General features: G+C 46.6%; 2 protein-coding genes across 13 annotated transcripts in view; one reads left to right on the top strand and one right to left on the bottom strand.

The window, feature by feature from the left end:
* LOC140387370 (lactase-like protein) overlaps positions 1-8,809 on the top strand; it is a 113,206-nt gene extending 104,397 nt beyond the window's left edge. For all 9 annotated transcript variants that reach the window (XM_072470362.1, XM_072470364.1, XM_072470360.1 and 6 more), the window contains one exon: positions 7,833-8,809. In XM_072470362.1, the coding sequence (XP_072326463.1) occupies positions 7,833-7,945 (113 nt within the window). In that variant the 3' untranslated portion in view covers positions 7,946-8,809. The remainder of the gene's footprint in view (positions 1-7,832) is intronic.
* Positions 1-23,670, bottom strand: part of zwilch (zwilch kinetochore protein) — a 101,569-nt gene that overhangs the window by 13,149 nt on the left and 64,750 nt on the right. Inside the window, exons 16-19 of one of the 4 annotated variants that reach the window (XR_011933851.1) lie at positions 21,224-21,319; positions 14,706-14,824; positions 9,868-9,978; positions 8,036-9,431 (exon numbers count right to left, since the gene is read on the bottom strand). Coding sequence is in view for 3 of the 4 variants with exons in the window: in XM_072470370.1 (XP_072326471.1) it covers positions 9,884-9,978; positions 14,706-14,824; positions 21,224-21,319 (310 nt within the window). In the remaining variant the exon portion in view is untranslated. Of the gene's footprint in view, positions 1-8,010; positions 9,432-9,867; positions 9,979-14,705; positions 14,825-21,223; positions 21,320-23,670 lie in introns of those variants that run through there. The other 3 variants (XM_072470371.1, XM_072470372.1, XM_072470370.1) reach the window with 3 other exon arrangements.

The raw sequence follows: 23,670 nt of genomic DNA, 5'->3' as shown, positions 1-23,670 counted from the left end.
GAAATCTTTGGATCCTCGCTGTCTTCAGGGGATGTCCCGGAGGACTGGAGAATAGCCAATGTTGTTCCTCTGTTTAAGAAGGGTAGCAAGGATAATCCCGGGAACTACAGGCCGGTGAGCCTTACTTCAGTGGTAGGGAAATTACTGGAGAGAATTCTTCGAGACAGGATCTACTCCCATTTGGAAGCAAATGGACGTATTAGTGAGAGGCAGCACGGTTTTGTGAAGGGGAGGTCGTGTCTCACTAACTTGATAGAGTTTTTCGAGGAGGTCACTAAGATGATTGATGCAGGTAGGGCAGTGGATGTTGTCTACATGGACTTCAGTAAGGCCTTTGACAAGGTCCCTCATGGTAGACTAGTACACAAGGTGAAGTCACACGGGATCAGGGGTGAGCTGGCAAGGTGGATTCAGAACTGGCTAGGCCATAGAAGGCAGAGGGTAGCAATGGAGGGATGCTTTTCTAATTGGAGGGCTGTGACCAGTGGTGTTCCACAGGGATCAGTGCTGGGACCTTTGCTGTTTGTAGTATATATAAATGATTTGGAGGAAAATGTAACTGGTCTGATTAGTAAGTTTGCAGACGACACAAAGGTTGGTGGAATTGCGGATAGCGATGAGGACTGTCTGAGGATACAGCAGGATTTAGGTTGTCTGGAGACTTGGGCGGAGAGATGGCAGATGGAGTTTAATCCGGACAAATGTGAGGTAATGCATTTTGGAAGGGCTAATGCAGGTAGGGAATATACAGTGAATGGTAGAACCCTCAAGAGTATTGAAAGTCAAAGAGATCTAGGAGTACAGGTCCACAGGTCATTGAAAGGGGCAACACAGGTGGAGAAGGTAGTCAAGAAGGCATACGGCATGCTTGCCTTCATTGGACGGGGCATTGAGTATAAGAATTGGCAAGTCATGTTGCAGCTGTATAGAACCTTAGTTAGGCCACACTTGGAGTATAGTGTTCAATTCTGGTCGCCACACTACCAGAAGGATGTGGAGGCTTTAGAGAGGGTGCAGAAGAGATTTACCAGAATGTTGCCTGGTATGGAGGGCATAAGCTATGAGGAGCGATTGAATAAACTCGGTTTGTTCTCTCTGGAACGAAGGAGGTTGAGGGGCGACCTGATAGAGGTCTACAAAATTATGAGGGGCATAGACAGAGTGGATAGTCAGAGGCTTTTCCCCAGGGTAGAGGGGTCAATTACTAGGGGGCATAGGTTTAAGGTGAGAGGGGCAAGGTTTAGAGTAGATGTACGAGGCAAGTTTTTTACGCAGAGGGTAGTGGGTGCCTGGAACTCGCTACCGGAGGAGGTAGTGGAAGCAGGGACGATAGGGACATTTAAGGGGCATCTTGACAAATATATGAATAGGATGGGAATAGAAGGATACGGACCCAGGAAGTGTAGAAGATTGTAGTTTAGTCGGGCAGTATGGTCGGCGCGGGCTTGGAGGGCCGAAGGGCCTGTTCCTGTGCTGTACATTTCTTTGTTCTTTGTTCTTTTGACAGGGGGCACCCCTGTCTCGTCCCTCGGTACAGCCGAAAGTACTCCAACCTCTGCCGGTTCGTCACAACGCTCGCCACCGGGTTGCTGTAAAGGAGCTTAACCTATCTAATAAACCCTACCCCGAACCCAAACCTGCGCAATACCTCCCAGAGGTACTCCCACTCTACTCGGTCAAAGGCTTTTTCCGCGTCCATAGCTGCCACTATCTCCGCCTCTCCCTCCTCCGATGTCATCGTTATCACGTTTAAGAGCCGCCGCACATTGGTATTTAACTGCCTGCCCTTTACGAATCCCGTTTGGTCCTCGTGAATCACCCCCGGGACACAGTCCTCAATCCTAGTGGCCAGTACCTTCGCCAATAACTTAGCATCTACATTGAGGAGTGAAATCGGCCTGTACGATCCACATTGCAGTGGATCCTTGTCTCGCTTTAGAATCAAGGAGATTGTCGCCTCCGACATTGGCTGGGGCAGGGTTCCCTCCTCTCTTGCCTCGTTGAAGGTCCTCACTAGTAGCGGGGCCAGCAGATCCACATATTTTCTATAGAATTCCACCGGGAACCCATCTGGCCCCGGGGCCTTCCCCGCCTGCATGCTCCCCAAACCAACCGCCTCCTGCTCCTCCACCCTCGGGAACCCCAGCTGGTCCAGGAATCACCTCATCCCCCCTTCCCCCCCTGGGGGCTGGGATCGGTACAGCTCTTCATAGAAGTCCTTGAATACCTTATTTATTTTCGTTGCACTTCGAACCGTGGCTCCCCTTCCATCTGTGATTCTCCCTATTACCCTCGCTGCCGCCCTCTTACGGAGCTGGTGCGCCAGCATCCGACTAGCCTTTTCCCCGTACTCGTAAGTCGCCCCTTGCGCCTTCCTCCACTGTGCCTCCGCCTTGCCCGTGGTCAGCAGGTCAAACTCCGTCTGGAGCCGTCGCCTTTCCCCAAGTAATCTTTCCTCCGGGGCCTCTGCGTATCTCCTGTCCACTCGCAAGATCTCCCCCACTAACCTCTCCCTTTCCATTCCCTCTATCTTCTCCCTATGAGCCCTGATGGAGATCAGCTCTCCCCTGATCACCGCCTTCAACGCCTCCCATACCATCCCCACTCGCACCTCCCCATTGTCGTTGGCCTCCAAGTACCTTTCAATACACCCCCTCACCTTCCCACACACCACTTCATCCGCCAGCAGTCCCACATCCAGCCGGCACAGCGGGCGTTGGTCCCTCTCCTCTCCCAGCTCCAGTTCCACCCATGGCTATGGCCGAATACTCCGTCCCCTCCACTCTCGGGATGAGCGCCCTGCCCAGAACAAAGAAATCTATCCGGGAGTAAGCCTTATGCACGTGGGAGAAGAAAGAAAATTCCCTGGCCTGTGGTCTTGCAAACCTCCATGGGTCCACTCCCCCCATCTGATCCATAAACCCCCTAAGTACCTTGGCCGCCGCCGGCCTCCTTCCCGTCCTTGATCTGGAGCGGTCCAGTGCTGGGTCCAGCACCGTATTGAAGTCCCCTCCCATTATCAGTCCTCCTATCGCCAGGTCCGGAATGCGCCCCAACATGCGCTTCATGAATCCCGCATCATCCCAGTTCGGGGCGTATACATTTACCAACACCACCCACGTCCCTTGCAACCTACCACTCACCATCACATATCTCCCTCCATTATCCACTACGATAGTCTTGGCCTCAAATGACACCCGCTTTCCCACCAATATTGCCACCCCTTTATTTTTTGCGTCCAATCCCGAGTGAAATACCTGTCCTACCCATCCCTTTCTTAACCTGACCTGGTCCGCCACCTTCAGGTTTGTCTCTTGGAGCATTGCCACGTCTGCCTTCAGTCCCTTCAAGTGCGCGAACACTCAAGCCCGCTTCACCGGCCCATTCAGGCCACTCACGTTCCACGTTATCAGCCGGATTGGGACTCTCACACCCCCCGCCGACTAGCCATCTCCTTTTCTGGGCCAGTCCCTTGTCTGCGTCTCCCTCACTCTCCAGTCCCCCAGCCGGGGGACCCCCGTCCCAGCCACCTCTTCTGTGTCCCGTTCCCTTTCGGCCAGTGCAGCAGCAACCCTCCCCCTCCCCGCTAGACCCCGTCTAGCTTTTTTGCTCCCCCCATATCCCTCCCGTAAGTCAGCTGACACCTGCGGACCCCAGCTTCCCCCGCCATCCTTTTAACCGACCCCCCCGTGTGGGAATCGCCCAATCAATGTACATTCCTTTGTTCCCCTTCCCGCCTTTTTTGCCGCGCGCGGGAAAGACAACCCCGCGCTTTCCAAAGCCTGCCCCGCCCCCCATGGCGCAGCTCCTGTCGTGGCCTTGTCCCTCTCCCCCAGCCCATATAGCATTTCCTGCACGTGGTTGACCCCCTATGTACAACAACCATCATACTTCAACCCTCAAACACCCCCCTCCCACACAAACCCTCAATTAGAGTCCAATTTTTCAGCTAGTATAAAGGTCCACGCCTCTTCGGGCCTTTCGAAGTAGTGGTGTTGGCCATTATGTGTAACCCACAGTCACGCTGGCTGTAGCATTCCAAATTTCACTCCTTTCCGATGCAGCACGCTTTGGCCCGGTTGAAACCCGCTCTCCGCTTAGCGACCTCCGCGCTCCAGTCCGGGTATATTCTGATCTCCGCATTGTCCCACTTGCTGCTCCGTTCCTTCTTGGCCCATTTCAGGACCCTCTCTCTGTCCGTAAACCGGTGAAATCTCACCACCATCGCCCTTGGCGGCTCTTTTGCCTTGGGCTTCCTCGCTAGCACTCGGTACGCCCCATCCAGCTCCAGCAATCCCGGGGGGGCCTCCGCACCCATCAGCGTCCCGATCATCGTGCCCGCATATGCCGCGGCATCGGCCCCCTCCACTCCTTCTGGGAGACCAAGGATCCTCAAGTTGTTTCTCCTCGATCTGTTCTCCAGGTCTTCGAGTCTTCCCGCCCACGTCTTGTGCAGCGCCTTGTGCCGCTCCACTCTCTCCGCCAGGCCCACGAGCTCGTCGTCGTTCTCACTCACTTTTTCCTGGATCTTCACCTCTTGGGCTTTCTGGGTTGCTCCAAGTCTTTCAACCATTGCCAGTTTCGGCGCCACCATCTCCTTATGCAGCTCCTCGAAGCAGCACTTGATGAACTCTTTCATCTCCTCTCTGTCCGTGGGGCCCGCAATTTTGTTTTTTTCTTCTTCCTACTCCCGCTGCTCCAGGGCCGCTTTTTTCGCCGTTTCGCTGCGGGTCCGTTCCATGCAGGTCTGTAGGGGACTTTCTCCTTCCTTCCCAACGGGTTGGTTTTTTTTTTTTTTTTAAAGTGCCGTTGGGGCTCCGTTAGCGGGCCCAAAAGTCCGTTTCCGCAGGAGCTGCCGAATCGCGCGGCTTAGCTCCGCATCGCCGCAACCCGGAAGTCTTTACAATCTATATTAACGACTCGGATACAGGGATAGAAGGTTCTAGTGCCAAATTCGCACATGACAGAAAAATAGGTGGGACAGTAAGTTGCAATGAGGAAATAAGAACCGTACAAATATGTGCAGGTTAGGTGGATTGGCCATGCAAAATTGCCCTTAAGTGTTGGGTGGGTTACTGGGTTACGGGGATAGGGTGGAGGTGTGGGCTTGGGTAGGGTGCTCTTTCAAAGAGCCGGTGCAGACTCGATGGGCCGAATGGCCTCCTTCTGCACTGTAAATTCTATGAAATGGATATAGATAGGTTAGGAGAGTAGGCCAAAATGTGGCAGATGGAGTTTAACGTGGATAAGTGCGACGTCATGCATTTTGGTCAAAAAAAATGGAAAGGCAACTTCTTATCTAAGTGGGGAGGGGTCTGGGTGTCCTCGTGCATGACCCCCAGAAAACAAGCATGCAGGTGCAGCAGATAAGGAAAGCAAATGGAATGTTGGCATTTATAGCTAAAGGAATTGAGTATAAAGATGAGGAATTGTTGTTGCAACTATACACGGCAGTGGTAAGACCACACCTGGAGTATTGTGCACAGTTTTGGTCCCCTTATAAGGAAAGATGTTGTGGCATTGGAGGCAGTTCAGAGGAGGTTCACTGGATTGGTTCCAGAGATGAGGGGTTTCAGCCCCTTCAAGTGCGCGAGTTTAGAAGAATGAGGGGAGATCTAACTGAGGTATACAAGATGCTGAAAGGTATGGATAAAGTAGACGTGGAGCAGATGCTTCCTCTTGTGGGGCATTCTAAAATGAGGGGTCATAATCTTAGAATATCTTCAGCCAGAGAGTGGTGGGTCTGTGGAATTCATTGCCACAGAGGGCGGTGGAGGCCGGGACGTTGAGTGTCTTTAAGACAGAAGTTGATAAATTCTTGATTTCTCGAGGAATTAAGGGCTATGGAGAGAGAGCGGGTAAATGGAGTTGAAATCAGCCATGATTGAATGGCGGAGTAGACTCGATGGGCCGAATGGCCTTACTTCCGCTCCTATGTCTTATGGTCTTAATAAGAGGTACCAAATTTAAAACAGATTTGAGGCGAAATTACTTTTCCCAAAGGGTTGTGAATCTGTGGAATTCGCTACCCCAGAGTGCGGGGTATGCAGGGACAGTGAGTAAATTTAAGGAGGAGTTATACAGTTTTTAAATTGGTAATGGGTTGAAGGGTTATGAAGAACGGGCAGGACGGTGGAGTTGAGGTCATGATGGGATCAGCCATAATCACATTGAGGGTGTCAGGCTCGGGAGACTAAATTGTCGACTCCCGCTCCTAAGTCATGTATTCTAGGGAGATGCTCTGGCTGATTTTGCAATCCAGCTCTTGGTCTGTAGCATTGTAGGTAACAGATGGGGAACATATCAGGCATGACAGAATGGTGGAGCAGACTCAATCAGCCGAATGGCCTAATTCTGCTCCTATATCTTATGAACGTATGCCACCAGCATGGGCTCATCTACTTCACTGACCTTCAGCACTCATCCAACAGCGACTGGCTTTCACCACTCTCTTTGACCCATGTACACACAACCACTCAAGCTACAAACTTGCACATGTGCCACTTAGGCATCTTATAGAACCAAGCGATGGTAGGATGGTTGGGAGAGGCGACAAGGCTTCAACATGAAAAGACATATCTAGAGGCTTCAAAAAAGAGGTAGAGAGATGGAGGGGTATAAGGAAGAAATTCCTGACCATATGGCTAATCAGCTTAATGTTTTACTACTAATTCTGGGACTAGTGTGGGAGGAAAAGTTGCATGGAAGGTTAGAGTCAGAAAACTGATGGGGCAAGGACGCTTAAGGTTGAAGACTACAAAAAGGTGGAATGGAAGGTGAGATTTTGGATGGATTTCACGATGAATACAAGAGTTTAATCTGTAGTTAGGGGTGTATGTGTGAGCCCAAAATGCATCAGTGAGAATAGCAGTCCTGCACTTTTGAACATTGGAGTTTATGGAGTCGGGAAGATGGGGGACCAACGGGGAAGAAATTGGAGCAAAAATCAAGGTCATGGGTACATGAATAATGGTTTCAGCAATAGTGGGCAGGTGAAATGGGTGAAGAATGTAGAGTACAGCCGGCCAGGAAAGCTGGGTTAAGGAGGTGCAACTGTCATCCAATTAGCCAAATTTCTTTCCAGACATATAAAAAAAAGCAAGTAACCTGCTAGGATAACACAAGGCAATAATTGATGATCTGTTGATGGAATAGTGGAGGGACAAAGAGAAACAAGATGGGTGGGGAGGCAAGTGGAGGAGCAGGTCCAAGGAGCAAGATGTTCAGATTATTGCCAGGAGGGGACAAGATAGTTAGGTTTGTTGGCGGATGATAAATATTTCAACAAAAGTAGCAGTGGTTACCAAGCAAAGGGCAGAGGGAAATAGAATAGGACTTTGAGATGAAGAGGTAGCTAGCTCGTGTTTGGACACCTTCAAGGAGCAAACTAAAAATTGTACACAAACCTTGAAAGCGTTAAATGACAAAATAGACTCAAATACTCTGATTCAAAGCTATAATGATGACAGTATGACTAGCCTATCATTTGAATGCCGTGGATCAGATTATGCCACAATTGCATTCCAGGAATACCTCTCCCTCTTTTTTACTATCAGTTATGAGCTTTGGAAGGAATTTCATACTTCGGTAATGAGCGTTTTCCGTTAACATTAGAGGAACAATGGAACAATGCTGCTGCTAATATTCTCAGGGTAAATTATGGTAAGCAAAAGATGCAGTTTCAAAGAAATTTAAACTAGGGACACAGTAGGAATTTTATAACACATTAAATATACTTATTGATTTGGTTTAGTGCAAAATAAAGCATTTCTCGGAAATAACGGAATATAATTTGTGCAGTGAAATATTTTTTCTTTCCCCTTCACTTTTAGATCCTCTTGTCAACCATATGGAGATGGTTACTGAGATAGTTGTCCCAACTGTGTGCATCCTTTGTATACTGCTCAGCGCTATATTACTGATGTTCGTACTTCGGAGGCAGTGAAAATCCCAGATTGCTGTTGTGATAATACAATGGTAGATGAACAAGAAGATAAACAGATGACTAGCTACTTCAGCAAATTTATTAGATTACCATCTTCAAACGACCGGTTGATACTTTTCTACTGTCACCTCCAAAGATCCGATGGCTTTATTACTCATGAATGAGATGACCCATCACCACGATAGTAAAATGGCATTATCAAAAAACTCAACCAAGTTCCAGGTTTCAATTCATCGGTTAAGGTAAAGGAGTTCACAACATGCTGAATTCATGTCACTTCCAATAATGTCCTTCCCCAAAAGGTGTGGTGCCCAATCCAGGTATATATGATCAAGGTTTCACTGTGGATTTAGATAACAAATATTTGCTTGTAATGGTGTCTCCTAATGACAGAGCAGATTCTTGCAGAAGAGCCGTTTCACCATTTAAAAACGTGATATATCTTTCAAATATAAAAAGGTTCAATGACCGAGAGGAAGAGTAAAACTTTCAGTCTGAGAGACAATGGAAGACGTGAACTGAAGAAAATCAGGCAATCAATCAGTGTGCTGGTCTAAAATCTGCAACACCATGGTCCAGGTACAAAATGTAGAAGCTATATAATTATTGGGCCAACATTTAGGTCAAACTGGAGCAGTTCTCTTACATATTTTCTTATTACTTACACCACACACTTCATTAGGTATAAATACTATTGTTATATTCAGTTTTATTAATTGCAATGTTACCGATAGGCATTAGAGTTGTGAGTCGGATTTCAGGGAGAGTTACTTTGGTCTGGTTTAAATGCAATGGGCTGTGAAACTGGGATCTTTAGGCATGAATATAACTTTGTAAAATAAATGCCACATACAATGACCAACAGTTTTAATTTGTCCAATGCCAATTACTCAACACTACACAAAACAACAAATCCAGATAGAAATAAAAGATGATAACAAAATATACGGCATTCAAAATATATTTAAATTTAACCCATGGTGTGCCATTTTTATGAGATGGAATTTAGTAATAACTTTAGTAATATAAGATTTTTTTTAAATCAGAATAAATTTGCAGTTGATTTAAGAATATTAATTACTGAATTGTGTCAACTAATTTGATTTATACACTGGATTGCTGACTGAAATTAATGCAAGTAACGTTAATGTTTGAAGTTGCATAGAATTTGATAGGATCATTATTTTGGGGGTGATGGGACAGATTGATGTGGCTTTTAAGCAGACAGGAAAGTGGAGCGGCAGGAGGAAACAGCATCATGCCAGTTCATTTCACTTTCACTGAGGCAGAATGCCAGGCAAGACAAATATGTTGGGTGGAGTGTAAAAGCAACACTAACTGGCTCAGAACTCTGCTACTGCTCACAAGATGGTACAGGAGAAGATGATCTTGGGCAACTAATATTGGGTATAAAGGCAAAATACTGCGGATGCTGGAGATCGGAAATAAATCATATGCTGGAAAATCTCAGCAGGCCTGGCAGCATCTGTGGAGAGAAATAGAGTTAACATCAACTCCAAGGGCAAGCATGGTGGTACAGTGGTTATCACTGCTGCCCCACGGCGCCGAGGTCCGAGGCTCAATCCCGGTTCTGGGTCACTGTCCGCGTGGAGTTTGTACATTCTCCCCGTGTTGCGTGGGTTTCGCCCCCACAACCCAAAGATGTGCAGGGTAGGTGGATTGGCCACGCTAAATTACCCTTTAATTGGAAAAAATGAATTGGGTACTCGAAATTTATTTTAAAAAACATTGAGTTCAATATGGCTCTTCGGAGTTCTGTTTTTATAACTAAAGCAGCCTGTGTTCAGTGACTGCGATGCACCGTTTGAATTACCACATGCAAATATGTTGGGATGTCACATTGTATTTATGCTTAATGAGAGGGGGGGAAAAAGATCAATTTACACAATGGCTGCATTTACCTTTTCTCCCAAAGGTTTATGTGAAACGTGCCTGGCTGCAGCTGACCACTGTGTTGTAATAAAATGCCTCCTCGTAATCACTACACAAAGTTGTATCATCAACTGGCAGACCTTAAAAACACAATGGGGAAGTAGTATTAGTGATAGTGAGAGAAAACCATAAGACATAGGAGCAGAATTAGGCCACTCGGCCCATCAAGTCTGCTCCACCATTCAATCATGGCTGATATTTTTCTCATCCCCATTCTCCTGCCTTCTCCCCATAACCCCTGATCCCCTTATTAATCAAGAACCTATCTATCTCTGCCTTAAAGACACTCAGTGAATTGGCCTCCACAACCTTCTGCGGCAATGTGTTCCACAGATTCACCACCCTCTGGTTGAAGAAATTCCTCCTCATCTCTGTTTTAAAGGATCGTCCCTTTAGTCTGAGATGGTGTCCTCTGGTTCTAGTTTTTCCTACAAGTGGAAACATCCTCGCCACGTCCACTCTATCCAGGCCTCGCAGTATCCTGTAAGTTTCAGTAAGATCCCCCCCTCATCCTTCTAAACTCCAACGAGTATAGACCCAGAGTCCTCAAACGTTCCTCATACGACAAGTTCTTCATTCCAGGGATCATTCTTGTGAACCTCCTCTGGACCCTTTCCAAGGCCAGCACATCCTTCCTTAGATACAGGACCAAAAACTGCTCACAATACTCCAAATGGGGTCGGACCAGAGCCTTATACAGCCTCAGAAGTACATCCCTTGTCTTGTATTCTAGCCCTCTTGACATGAATGCGAACATTGCATTTGCCTTCTTAATTGCCGACTGAACCTGCACGTGAAGAATCGTGAACAAGGACTCCCAAGTCCCATTGTACTTCTGATTTCCGAAGCATTTCCCCATTTCGAAAATAGTCTAAGCTTAAATTCCTCCTGCCAAAGTGCATAACCTCACATTTTTCCACATTGTATTTCATTTGCCACTTCATTGCCCACTCTCCTAGCTTGTCCAAATCCTTCTGCAGCCCCCTTGCTTCCACAATACTACCTGTCCCTCTACAGATCTTTGTATCATCTGCAAACATAGCAACAGTGACTTCAGTTCCTTCTTCCAGATCATTAATGTATATTGTGAAAAGTTGTGGTCCCAGCACAGACCCCGGAGGCACAACACTAGTCACCGGCTGCCATCCTCTTGCCAAGTTTCTTGGCACACCATTTGAAAGTGCACTAAACCTTGGATTTGGAATAACGCCAACTGGTCAGGCTTTCATAGATTGCATGGATCAAATGACCAACACACATTTCCAAACAAGCACTTTGTCAAATTCAACCCTACACATATAATACAACAGCACTGATTTGGGAAGTACTGTGATATATTCTGAATATCAAGCACCATTTATATTTTAAGGGGAACAATATTGTTGGTTATCCAAATTGTGACAAACACACAGTAGTAACTGTCCTGTCCTAGATTATTAGAGAGAAAGATAGTATACTTCTACATTTCTTTAAAGTAACAAGTAATGGCAGTACGGTGGCACAATGGTTAGCACCGCTGCCTCACAGTGCCAGGGATCCGGGTTCGATTCCGACCTCGGGTGACTGTCTGTGTGGAGTCTGCACGTTCTCCCCGTGTCAGTGTGTGTTTCCTCCTGGTGCTCCGGTTTCCTCCCACAGTCCAAAGATGTGCAGGTTAGGTGTATTGGCTATGCTAAACTGGCCCTAGGTGAGGTTATGGGAATAGTGTGTGGTTCAGGCCGATGTAGGGTATTGTGATGCGATGGGCTGAATGGCCTTCTGCACTGTAGGGATACTATGATTTCAAATGCATGAAAAGATTACAAAAGCTTATATTTAGATATCCCTGGGACTTTCAGGGAAATTAAACAGCCATTGGTTACAGTAGGTTAATTTTAAGTCTTTATTAAAAGTAGAACTATTTACACATGTACAGTAATACAGGCTAGGAGCTTTCTCCATGCTTGGGTCTTGACTTGTCTTTGCTCAACACCACACCACCTCTGGGCCATGTGCCTTCTTACATCACTGTGGGCAGCACTGCACTCAGTCTCACATTAACCCCGTATCTGCCAGATCCTTATACTACAGGGGCTGGTTTAGCACACTGAGCTAAATCGCTGGCTTTTAAAGCAGACCAAGGCAGGCCAGCAGCACGGTTTGATTCCCGTACCAGCCTCCCCGAACAGGCGCAGGAATGTGGCGACTAGGGGCTTTTCACAGTAACTTCATTGAAGCCTACTTGTGACAATAAGCGATTTTCATTTTCATTTCATACAACCCTTCCCCCCAGTTTTTATCCAATGTATGTGGAGTTACACTAGTTTACTCCTACATGTCCTACATTATGTCCACATTAATGTTATCACTGCACTGTTGATATCGCTGCATTAGCTTCATTACAACATTCACACTATCCAGTCTACTTCATTCAAGTCCTTGAACTTAGGTTCAGGTGGTCTGGAGACCTTACAACCCTTCCAGATCACACTTGCTGCCTGTCGGAGGAGTTGTAGACTCTTTTGGTTCTGGTTCTTGCTGTTACCTTGGGTATATTTTCATCCTTTTCTTCCGTTCCTTCATGTTGAACTGCACTTGGTCGGTTCAGCTGTTGCATTGATCAGTGGGTGCTGCTACTTTTTTGCACTATGCTCACCTCCATCTCGTTTCTTTCTCATTCTTCTGGTAGCCGTCTCGTTGCCCATAAGTCCCGAAAGACATGCTCGTTAGGTGAATTGGACATTCTGAATTCTCCCTCAGTGTACCCGAACAGGCGCCGGAATGTGGTGACTCGGGGCTTTTCACAGTAACTTCATTGCAGTGCTAATGTAAACCTACCTGTGACAATAAAGATTATGAAGAGAGCACTCCTGAGGCTAAAAGAAGGTTTAGTGGTTTCCTTTTTGTTGTCAATGGTAGGAAACCACTATGAGGTTCCAGCATTACTTGTGGTTGTGTCATGTGTTGGCCAGCTGTACTATTATCATAGTTGGGAGGTAGGGAGTTCTTGGACTATTGATCACTCTCATGTCTCCTACTGGAGGCATCATGGTCACCTCTGGGTCTTGGTTTCAACTTTGTGAAGTATCTTTGGGCCTTCTGCGATTTTGACTTTCAGTTTGCCATATAGTGTCCGATCCGGTTACAATGGAAGCATTGGCTGTACTCGCAGGATACTGATCTCTTCTATAAGGGCGCTTTGCACCGCAGCAAAGTCAAAATCGCAAGGTCACTCTGCTGGCTGATTTCCCAGACTTGGATGGTCCTGGTGCCTTTTTGGCCTGATCAGCTGGACTGAGGGGTGTTTTTTTTCCCCCATGTTTATTCTCTTCCCTCAAGATTGTCCTGTGCTACTCAGAGTTCAGACAGCCCAACTAGCTGGATTGCCTTGTCGAGGGTTAGATCTTTTTTCTCTTGTAGGAGGTCAGAGTGTGCATCATCTATTACACCCAACACTATTTGGTCTGATAAGCTCAGACTTTAAATCTCCATATTCACATCCCACTGCCATTTTGTAGGGATCATTGATGAAGGAATCAAGGGGCTGCCCTGGTATTGGACTCTCTTTATCAAATTTAGTTCAATTCAGTATTTTATTGCTTCACAAGTTTAAATAAATGTCAAAAGATTTTAAAACCTTCTCGAATTTGGCAGATGATTCATTAATACCCAAACTTAAATGATGAATCCACAATTGGGCCTATAAGAATAAAGCAGCATGTTCACCCACACGTCTTCTGGTTGTTAAATCAGAAACAATGCTGTGTCTTAAAATCTGTTTCCCCAAAGACGCCAATTTTGTGACTGGTCTGAACCTTGGGTTAGTCCAACGACACCTCTGACACTGAATTAGGGAAACGGTTCTCAGGACAGCTGCAGCTTGGAACCTAAAAAAGACTTAGCTCGCCCCTGCATGCTCTGGGGGCTGTGTCCTGAAGCTTGAGCTCGAAGGGAAATTCAATGATCTCCTGCAGTAAGAAATCTAAAGCCTTCAGCTTCCAGGCCTTTTCCGTGGAGCATTTTTTGGCAAATTTTCTGTGTTTTCAGCTTTCTTGGGGCTTCCCTCAGGTCAGAAATAGTGTTGGAATTTTCTTTAGACTTCCAGCATCTTGGCTTGTTTCAGCATTTTGGCGAGGTCGAAGGTTTTTGATCCCCAACTGCCACCATGTTGGAAGGTATTAGTTACAGAGCGGTGTCTCTTAACCTACTGAAGATTACAAGGACTTAATTTAACTGCAAGTCTTTTAACCACGAGAACTATTTACTCATGTACAGTGAACGGTGCGGGCTAGGAGCTATCTCTCTGCTTCATCTTAACCTCTCTCTGCTCAACACCCGAGTCATCCGCCTTCTTACATCATTGTGGGTGGTACTGTATTGAGTCCCACATTAATCCTGTAGGTACCAGACATTTGTAATACACGAAGTGAAACCATAAATTGAATCTGCGACTTTTATAGGCTGTATGGGTGAGATTTTAACTCATTCAAAACTATTCATTTTCAAGTGGTTAAAAATCAGAGCCACATTTGCTCACATTTAACTGTGCTACAGGAGATTCACTGCTGTGTTAATCTTGTTACAACATAAAAAGGGACAGATAGATTTTTGTTAAATAATTGTATTAAGGATTACATAATCAAGGTGGGGGGTAAATGGAGGTAGGAAACAGATCAGTTAAGATCCAAATGAATATCACAATGGGCTGAAGGGCCTACTGTGGGACAATGCTTATTTCAGAAGATTTTCCATCGTCATTCCGTTAATAATGGCAGCACCAGGAAACGATGAGTATTCCTCAGGAATTTGACTCCATTAAAGAAGGTACCTGGGGTGGTAAATGTCACGTGATCCACGGGTGGCCTAGTGTTGAGCTGCCACATGGTCTTCAATTCTCTCTGCCCGTGGCAACTGATAATCTCCATTCTCCACATGAAGGGGTGCTCACTGAAATGCAAGAAGCCAGTGTAATCAGGAAATCACTTCCAAATATTTAAATAGCTGCCACCAGTATTTCCAATTACTCCAACACCCCATACGCTAATAATCCAGTGGTGCCCAATCTTTTAAAAAACTTTTATTCCAATTAGGGAGCAATTTAGGGTGGCCAATCTACCCACCCTGCACATCTTTGATAAAGGGTCATCTGGACTCAAAAAGTTAGCTCTTTTTTCTCCTTACAGATGCTGCCAGACCTGCTGAGATTTTCCAGTATTTTCTCTTTTGGTTTCACCCTGCACATGGGACCCACGCAGACATGGGGAAAATGTATAAACTCTACACGGATAGTGGCCCAGGGTCGGGGTCGAACCCAGGTCCTCGGCGCAGTGAGGCAGCAGTGATAACCACTGCGCCACCGTGCTGCCCTGTGATGCCCAATCTTTTGGACCAGAAGTCAGATCACATTCCACAACAACGGAGTAGGTTGTGCTTGGTTAGAACACTGGGGCAGACAGAATCGTATCTGGGATTTTAAAGCATTCAAATCTCTCAGTATTGGCAGCAGTGTGTGCAGTTGTCCACAGCCACAAGACATCCATAGGCAAATCAAAAATTGAAGCCGACCATAGATTCAAGACGGGCTGTAAATAAATCAAAGTTCTGTGTTACAAATATATAGGCTCCTATACAATAATTGATTGGCTTTCTTACTCCTTCCCTTTCCTCGTTAGCTGGTTCATACTCACTACACAGCTACAGGCTTCTCTGGCTGACAAAGTCTATCTAGCGGGGTGCTGCAGGGGTCAATCCTCGGATCATAGAATCATAGAAGTTTACAGCATGGAAACAGGCCCTTCGGCCCAACCAGTCCATGCCGCCCAGTTTTTTACCATTAAGCTAGTCCCAGTTGCCCGCACTTGGCCCATAACCCTCTATACCCATGTAACCATCTAAATGCTTTTTGAAAGACACAATTGTACCCGCTTCTACTCCTACCTCTGGCAGCCCATTCCAGACACTCACTACCCTCTGAGTGAAGAAATTGCCCCTCTGGGCCCTTCTGAATCTCTCCCCTCTCACCTTAAACCTATGCCCTCTAGTTTTAGACTCCCCTACCTTTGGGAAAAGATGTTGACTATCTACCTTATCTATGCCCCTCATTATTTTATAGACCTCTATAAGATCACCCCTAAGCCTCCTACGCTCCAGGGAAAAAAGTCCCAGTCTATCCAGCCTCTCCTTATAACTCAAACCATCATGTCCCGGCAACATCCTAGTAAATCTTTTCTGCACTCTTTCTAGTTTAATAATATCCTTTCTATAATAGGGTGACCAGAACTGCACACAGTATTCCAAGTGTGGCCGTACCAATGTCTTGTACAACTTCAACAAGACGTCCCAACTCCTATATTCAATGTTCTGACCAATGAAACCAAGCATGCCGAATGCCTTCTTCACCACCCTGTCCACCTGCGACTCCACCTTCAAGGAGCTATGAACCTGTACTCCTAGATCTCTTTGTTCTATAACTCTCCCCAACGCCATACCATTAACTGAGTAGGTCCTGGCCTGATTCGATCTGCCAAAATGCATCACCTCACATTTATCTAAATTAAACTCCATCTGCCATTCGTCGGCCCACTGGCCTAATTGATCAAGATCCCGTTGCAATCCTAGATAACCTTCTTCACTATCCACTATGCCACCAATCTTGGTGTCATCTGCAAACTTACTAACCATGCCTCCTAAATTCTCATCCAAATCATTAATATAAATCACAAATAACAGTGGACCCAGCACCGATCCCTGAGGCACACCACTGGTCACAGGCCTCCAGTTTGAAAAACAACCCTCTACAACCACCCTCTGCCTTCTGTTGTCCAGCCAATTTTGAATCCAATTGGCAACCTCACCCTGGATCCCGTGAGCTTTAACCTTCTGCAACAACCTACCATGCGGTACCTTGTCAAAGGCTTTGCTAAAGTCCATGTAGACAACGTCTACTGCACTACCCTCATCTACCTTCTTGGTCACTCCCTCAAAAAACTCAATCAAATTTGTGAGACATGATTTTCCACGCACAAAGCCGTGCTGACTGCCCCGAATCAGTCCTTGCCTCTCTAAATGCTTGTAGATCCTGTCTCTCAGAATACCTTCTAGCAACTTACCTACTACAGACGTTAGGCTCACCGGTCTGTAGTTCCCAGGCTTTTCCCTGCTGCCCTTCTTAAACAAGGGCACAACATTCGCCACTCTCCAATCTTCAGGCACCTCACCTGTGGCTGCCGATGATTCAAATATCTTGGTTAGGGGACCCGCAATTTCCTCCCTAGCCTCCCACAACATCCTGGGATACATTTCATCAGGTCCCGGGGATTTATCTACCTTGATGCGCTTTATGCGGATCTCGACTGTTTGCAATCTTAATGCTTAATAATTTGTTCAGGGAGGGCAGCACGGTAGCACACCGCAGCCTCACAGCGCCAAGGTCCCAGGTTCAATCCCTGTCCATGTGGAGTTTGTACATTCTCCCAGTGTTTGCGTGGGTTTCGCCCCCACAACCCAAATATGTGCAGGGTAGGTGGATTGGACACGCTAAATTGCCCCTTAATTGGAAAAAAATAATTGGGTAGTCTAAATTTAAAATTAAATTAAATAAATAATTTGTGAAGGGGAGGCATCTGTCGGCCAACACCAGGAAGCTGTTGAATGTTATAATGCTGCCCCCGGAGGGACGAAGTGTGGAGGTGGTGGTTGCCATGGATGCGGAGAAGGCCTTCGACCGGGTGGAGTGGGACTATTTGTGGGAACTGCTGAGGCGGTTTGGGCAGGGTGTTGTGGATTGGGTCTAGTTATTGTACCAGGTACTGGTAGCGAGTGTGAGGATGAACTGAGTCTTGGAATATTTCAGGCTGCATCGGAGGACGAGGCAGGGATGTCCATTCTCCCCATAGCTCTTTGCTTTGGCTTTAGAGCCATTGGCAATGGCATTAAAGGCATCAAGGGAATGGCAGAGGTTGGTACGGGGCGAGTGGAGCATAGGGTTTCGCTGTATGTGGATGACTTGCTGCTTTATATTTTGAATCCGTTGGAAGGTATTAACAGTATTTTGGAGGAATTCAACCGGTTCCCGGGGTACAAATTAAATATAGGGAAGAGCGAGGTTTTTCTGATTCAAGCGAGGGGGCAGAAGAGGCTGGGGGAGTTGCCATTTAGAGTGGTGGTGGTGGGGGGGATTTTTGATATCTGGGTATTCAGGTGGCACAGAGCTGGGAGCAGCTGCACAAGTTGAATTTGGCTCAGTTGGTGGAACAGATGAAGGGGGATTTTAGGAGTTGGAGTGTGCTCCCGCTGTCAGGACAGGTACAATCGGTGAAGATGACGGTTCTCCTGAGGTTCTTGTTTGTGTTCCAGAACCTCCTGACTTTTATTCCCAAGGCTTTCTTTAGGAGGCTGAATTCGCTGATTACATGGTTCGTTTAGGCGGGTAAAGCCCCGGGGGTGAAGGTGCTGCTGGAATGGGGTGGATTAGCTCTCCCGAATTTCATGAACTACTACTGGGCAGCGAATATAGCCATGAGGAAGGAGGAAGTGGGTAATGGGGAGGGGTCGGTGTGAGAGTGGATGGAGGCAGCCTCTTGCAAGGATTCGAGATTAGGGGCATTGTTGACATTGCCTTTGCCGTTCTCGCCGGCCAGGTACTCCACAAGCCTGGTGGTGGTGGCGGCTCCAAGGATGTGGGGACAGTGGTAGCAGCACCTGAGGCTGGAGGGGACCTTGGTTTGGGCACTGATCTGTGGTTTGTTGCAGGGGGGCTGGATGGGGGGTTTCGGGGGTGGCACAGGCAGGGATCGAGCGGTTTGGGGATCTATTCGTTGAGGATGGCTTTCCGTGCTTGGAGGAGAAATTTGAGCTGCCCGCTAGGAATGGGTTCCGGTATTTGCAGATGAGGGACTTTGTCCAGAAGCAGGTATTGTCCTTTCCTCACCTGCCACCCCAGGGGCTGCAGGACAAGGTGGTGTCAAGAACAGTGTAGGGGAGGGCGAGGTGTCAGAAATTTACAAGGAGCTGATGGATTGGGAGGGACCCCCGATAAGGGGATTGGGAGGGACCCCCGATAAGGGTAGTGAAGCGCAAGTGGGAGGAGGAGTTGGGTAGGGAGTTGGGAGGCTGGGCTGTGGGAGGAGGCTCTGAGGAGGGTGAATGCATCCTCGTTGTGTGCTAGGCCTGGTCTTATCTAGTTTAAGATGGTCCACAGGGCACAAAAGGCAGTGGCCAGGATGAGCAGGTTTTTTGAAGAGGTGGAGGGTAGGTATGGTGGTGTGCGGGGGAGCCCGCGAATCATTCCCACATGTTCTGGGCATGTCCGAAGCTTGGAGGATTCTGGCAGTGGTTTGCCGATGTTATGTCAGAGGTCCTGAAGGTGAAGGTGGTCCCAAGTCCAGAAGTGGCGGTTTTCAGAGTTTGCAAAGACCCGGGTGTCCAGGGGGCGAGAGAGGCCAATGTTTTGGCCTTTGCCTCCTTGGTAGCCCGGAGACAGATATTGTTAGAATGGAGGGACTCGGGACCCCCGAAACCGGCTTGTGGGTTTAAAATGGGGAGGCAGGGGAGTGGGATGGTGGGGTGAAGGGTATTTTGTTGAGTTGGTTATTTGCAGCCCTGTTGGCTTGTTTTGCGATTACGTTTGTTGTGTAAATATATAAATGTTTCAATAAAATATTTATTTAAAAAAAATCTCTGTTCATGAATCTCAGAAAGTCTGTATGCAGATTTGTTTGAACTGTTTGGCTTATACTCGTGGAAATTAGAAGAATGAGGGGGGATCTAATGAAATGAAATGAAATGAAAATACTAAGAGGGTTTGATAAAGTAAACGTAGACCAAATGTTCCCCTTTATGGGGCAATCTAGAACGAGAGGTCACGGATATAGGTTGAGAGGTGGTAGATTAGAACGGAGATGAGGAAGAACTACTTCCACATGAGTGAAACCCAAAGTTACAAAGAACAAAGAAGAAAGAAAAGTACAGCACAGGAACAGGCCCTGCAGCCCTCCAAGCCTGTGCCGACCATCCTGCCCGTCTAACCGAAAATCTTCTACACTTCCTGGGTCCGTATCCCTCTATTCCCATCCTATTCATGTATTTGTCAAAATGCCCCTTAAATGTCACTATCGTCCCTGCTTCCACCACCTCCTCCGGCAGCGAGTTCCAGGCACACACTACCCTCTGCGTAAAAAACTTGCCTCGTACATCTACTCTCAACCTTGCCCCTCGCACCTTAAACCTATGCCCCCTAGTAATTGACCCCGCTACCCTGGGAAAAATCCTCTGACTATCCACTCTGTTTATGCCCCTTATAACTTTGTAGACCTCTATCAGGTCACCTCTCAACCTCCGTCTTCCAATGAGAACAAACCAAGTTTATTCAACCGCTCCTCATAGCTAATGCCCTCCATACCAGGCAACATCCTGGTAAATCTCCTGGTTACACGAGGGATGAATGTAGAAACTGAATTTGTGGAACTCGCTGCCCCATAGTGCGGTGGAGTCTGAATCATTAAATGGTTTCAAGGGGATAGATATATTTCTGATTTAAAAACAGGTTAAAGGAATATGGGGAAAGGCAGCACGGTGGCACAGTGGCTAGCACTGCTGCCTCACGGCACTGAGGTCCCAGGTTCGATCCCGGCTCTGGGTCTGTCCTTGTGGAGTTTGCACATTCCCCCCGTGTTTGCGTGGGTTTCTCCCCCACAACCCAAATATGTGCAGGCTAGGTGGATTGGCCACGCTAAATTGCCCCATAATTGGAAAAAATGAATTGGGTACTCTAATTTTTTTTTGAAAGGGATATGGGGAACAGGTGGGGAGGTGGATTTGAGACCAGGAAGAGATCAATCATGATCTGATTGAATGGCGGGGCAGGCTCGAAGAGCTGAATTGCCTACTTCTGCTAACTCCTATGTACGCTTGAATCACAGGTTCAGCCGATGTTATTTTTTCCACAAATGCTGTTTCAGTTATACATCGCCATCCAGCAGCCTGCTTTAATAGGTGTGGTCCATCACTATCCAGTGTCTTCAGCCACTACATCTGGCCTGCTTCATCTTTATGTTCTTGTCTTTTGGAAACTACTGTCCAGCCTCCTTCACTTTGCCACCTTCCTTCCTTCATTCAAGAAAGTTATTACCCTGCTCCTCAACCGTATCTTTGCCCCTTTTAACCTAAGGTTTTTTCCCCCTTTATCCCAGCTTACTGAACATTCAATGCCTTTTATCCCTCATTATAGTGAAATGTCTTCCCACTTGTGCTATGTATTAACCCCCTTTTTCAAATACGCCCCCCCCCCCAAAAAAAAATATTGTAAAACTGCTTGTGTAAACACTTACAACATTTTAGGGTTCTTACTTTTCATAGAAAGCATTGATGGTCGTGGGTCTGATTGGCAACTGAAAAACATGCCGATCATCCAGTGGATTGTCCTTGTAGTATCGTGAGCATGACCTATCACCAAAGAGACATAATTTTGAACAACCAATAAAACAGCAATAAATTAAGAGAACCTGCAATAACTTTATCACTAAACCCTCCAATGTGTAAAACATGTGATGTACAGACAGTCAATTCCTGTCCCCACAACCAAAGTTAGCACCATTAATCTTGGGTGTGTCAAGAAAGAAAATATTTACTATAGATTGTGGCATACAAGTTGACTTTTTTTAAGCTTCAAAAAGTCCTTCCAAAAATGGGGGTTGACTTATCCATTACTACAATCTAAGGTATCACATTGAAATGGAATAAGGAAGGAGGCCACCATGTCCCATTGTCTTGGTTAGTTCCTTGCTACAGCAATTCAAAACTTGATTGATCTTTCTTCATAGACTTTTACCGTCATCTGTTTTAAAGGGGCTTCAAATTATAATCTAATCATTGGAGTTCAGAAACAGGTAAGCCACTAACTCAAAGCTTTCTCTTGCAGTTTTGCAATATAATTTTATAATTACTGCATCACAGTTATCCAGCATGAATCCACTAATTTTCAAGACAAACTATCTGAAATTCTGCTTCTTCCCAACTCAAAATAATTTTAACGTTCTTCCATCGCCATCTTGTGTTTAAAATATGTTTAGAATAATTTATTAGAAATATTTGTTTAATTTTTCATTTTGTACAGTCTTCTATTAAACTGCCAACATACGCAGAATTCAGTTTCTTTTGAAGTCAAATATTAAAAAGTTGGGTTCTATGAATTGATATAACAAAGTTCAATTATATACATTGAAACCAATTGTATACATTGAAGTATTAACTGGACAGCTGTGTTCAACTTCGAAGAGTCGTATGAACTCCAAACGTTTTTTAAAATATTTTTTATTTGGTTGTTAACATTTTATACATAAAACAAAACAATGCAAAACAACAAGATCAACAGAATCCCCCCCCCCCCCACTCTACTAACACCCCAATAACACTAATAGCAGCCCCCCCCCCACCCCCACCAGCTGACAGTAACCAACTCTTTAAAGTGAAGAATAAATAGACCCTACCTCTTGTGGAATACCTTAATCGCTCCCCCCTCAAGGTAAACTGAACTTCTCCAAACTCCATCAGGTCCCCAGGCCATACTGAGGCAGTGGACGGAGGGGCTGACCTCTACCTCAACAGGACTCACCTGCGAGCAATCAGCAAGGCAAAGGCTAAAACATCTTCCACCGCTCCCGCCTGCAGCTCCGGCAAATTCAACACCTTAAATATGACCACCAGAGACTGGGCTCCAAATCCAAGTGCAAGATCGCCGACATGGTGCTGAAAAATGACGCCCAAAATTTCACCAACTTGGGCAGGACCAGAACATATGTACATGATTGGCTGGACCCACACCGCTCGCAAGTGTCCTCCATCCGCTCAAACTACCAGCTCATCCTCGACCTCGTCAGGTGAGCCGTGTGCACCACCTTTAACTGTATTAACCCCAGCCTAGAGATTGAGGCATTCATCCTCCGCAACACCTCACACCATAATCCCTCCTCCGGTGCCACCCCCAGCTCCTCCTCCCACTTGGTCTTAATCCACTCCAGCGATGCCACATCCTCCTTCAAACTCTTTCCATAAATCATGGAGATGACTCCCCCCAAACCTTATCATCGATATAACACCCTCTAACAATGAGAAGGGAGGTGTCACCAGAAATGTTGGGAAAACCTTCCTTGCAAAGTCCCGCACCTGCATATACCTAAAGGCCTCCCCCTGCGGAATCCTAAACTTCTCCCTCAACTCCACCAAGCTCACAAACCATCCTTCCACAAATAAGTCCTTCATTTACATCACCACCCTCCACCCCCGGCAAAAAGACAGATAAGCGTTGGAATAAAAATAAAAACCACGGCAAGATATTCATTATTATTGCCTGCACCTGGCTTGCCAATGATAGGGGAGGGGCTGTCCCACCTGCCCAAATCTGCCTTGACTCTACTTTATGACCAGGCTCATAAAATTCAATTTACGGAGCTGGGCCCAGTCTCCCAGGTACCTGCAGTGAGTAGTTGCCACATGAAACAGCAATCCCAAGCCAGCATCCACTCTCCCCACCTGTCCTCACTATCCCCTCCACTTATCCGAGCTCCTCAGCGCAATGGTCAAGGGTTCTATCGCCACCGCAATAATGGGGGGGGGGGGGGGGGGGGGGGGCGCAGGGGAGGATATGGGACCCCCATCTCATTCCCCTATGCAGCTGAAAATATCTCGAGTTCACCTCATTTGCACAAACACTCGCCTTTGGTTCTTTATATAACAATTCAACCCATGACACAAACTTAGGCCCGATCTCAAACCGCAAAACAAGTAACGCAACTCGA

Source organism: Scyliorhinus torazame, chromosome 12 (genome assembly GCF_047496885.1).
Source record: "Scyliorhinus torazame isolate Kashiwa2021f chromosome 12, sScyTor2.1, whole genome shotgun sequence".
Classification (NCBI taxonomy): Eukaryota; Metazoa; Chordata; class Chondrichthyes; order Carcharhiniformes; family Scyliorhinidae; genus Scyliorhinus; species Scyliorhinus torazame.
Note: the sequence above shows the minus strand (reverse complement) of the source record. Positions and strands in the feature narration are given on the sequence as shown.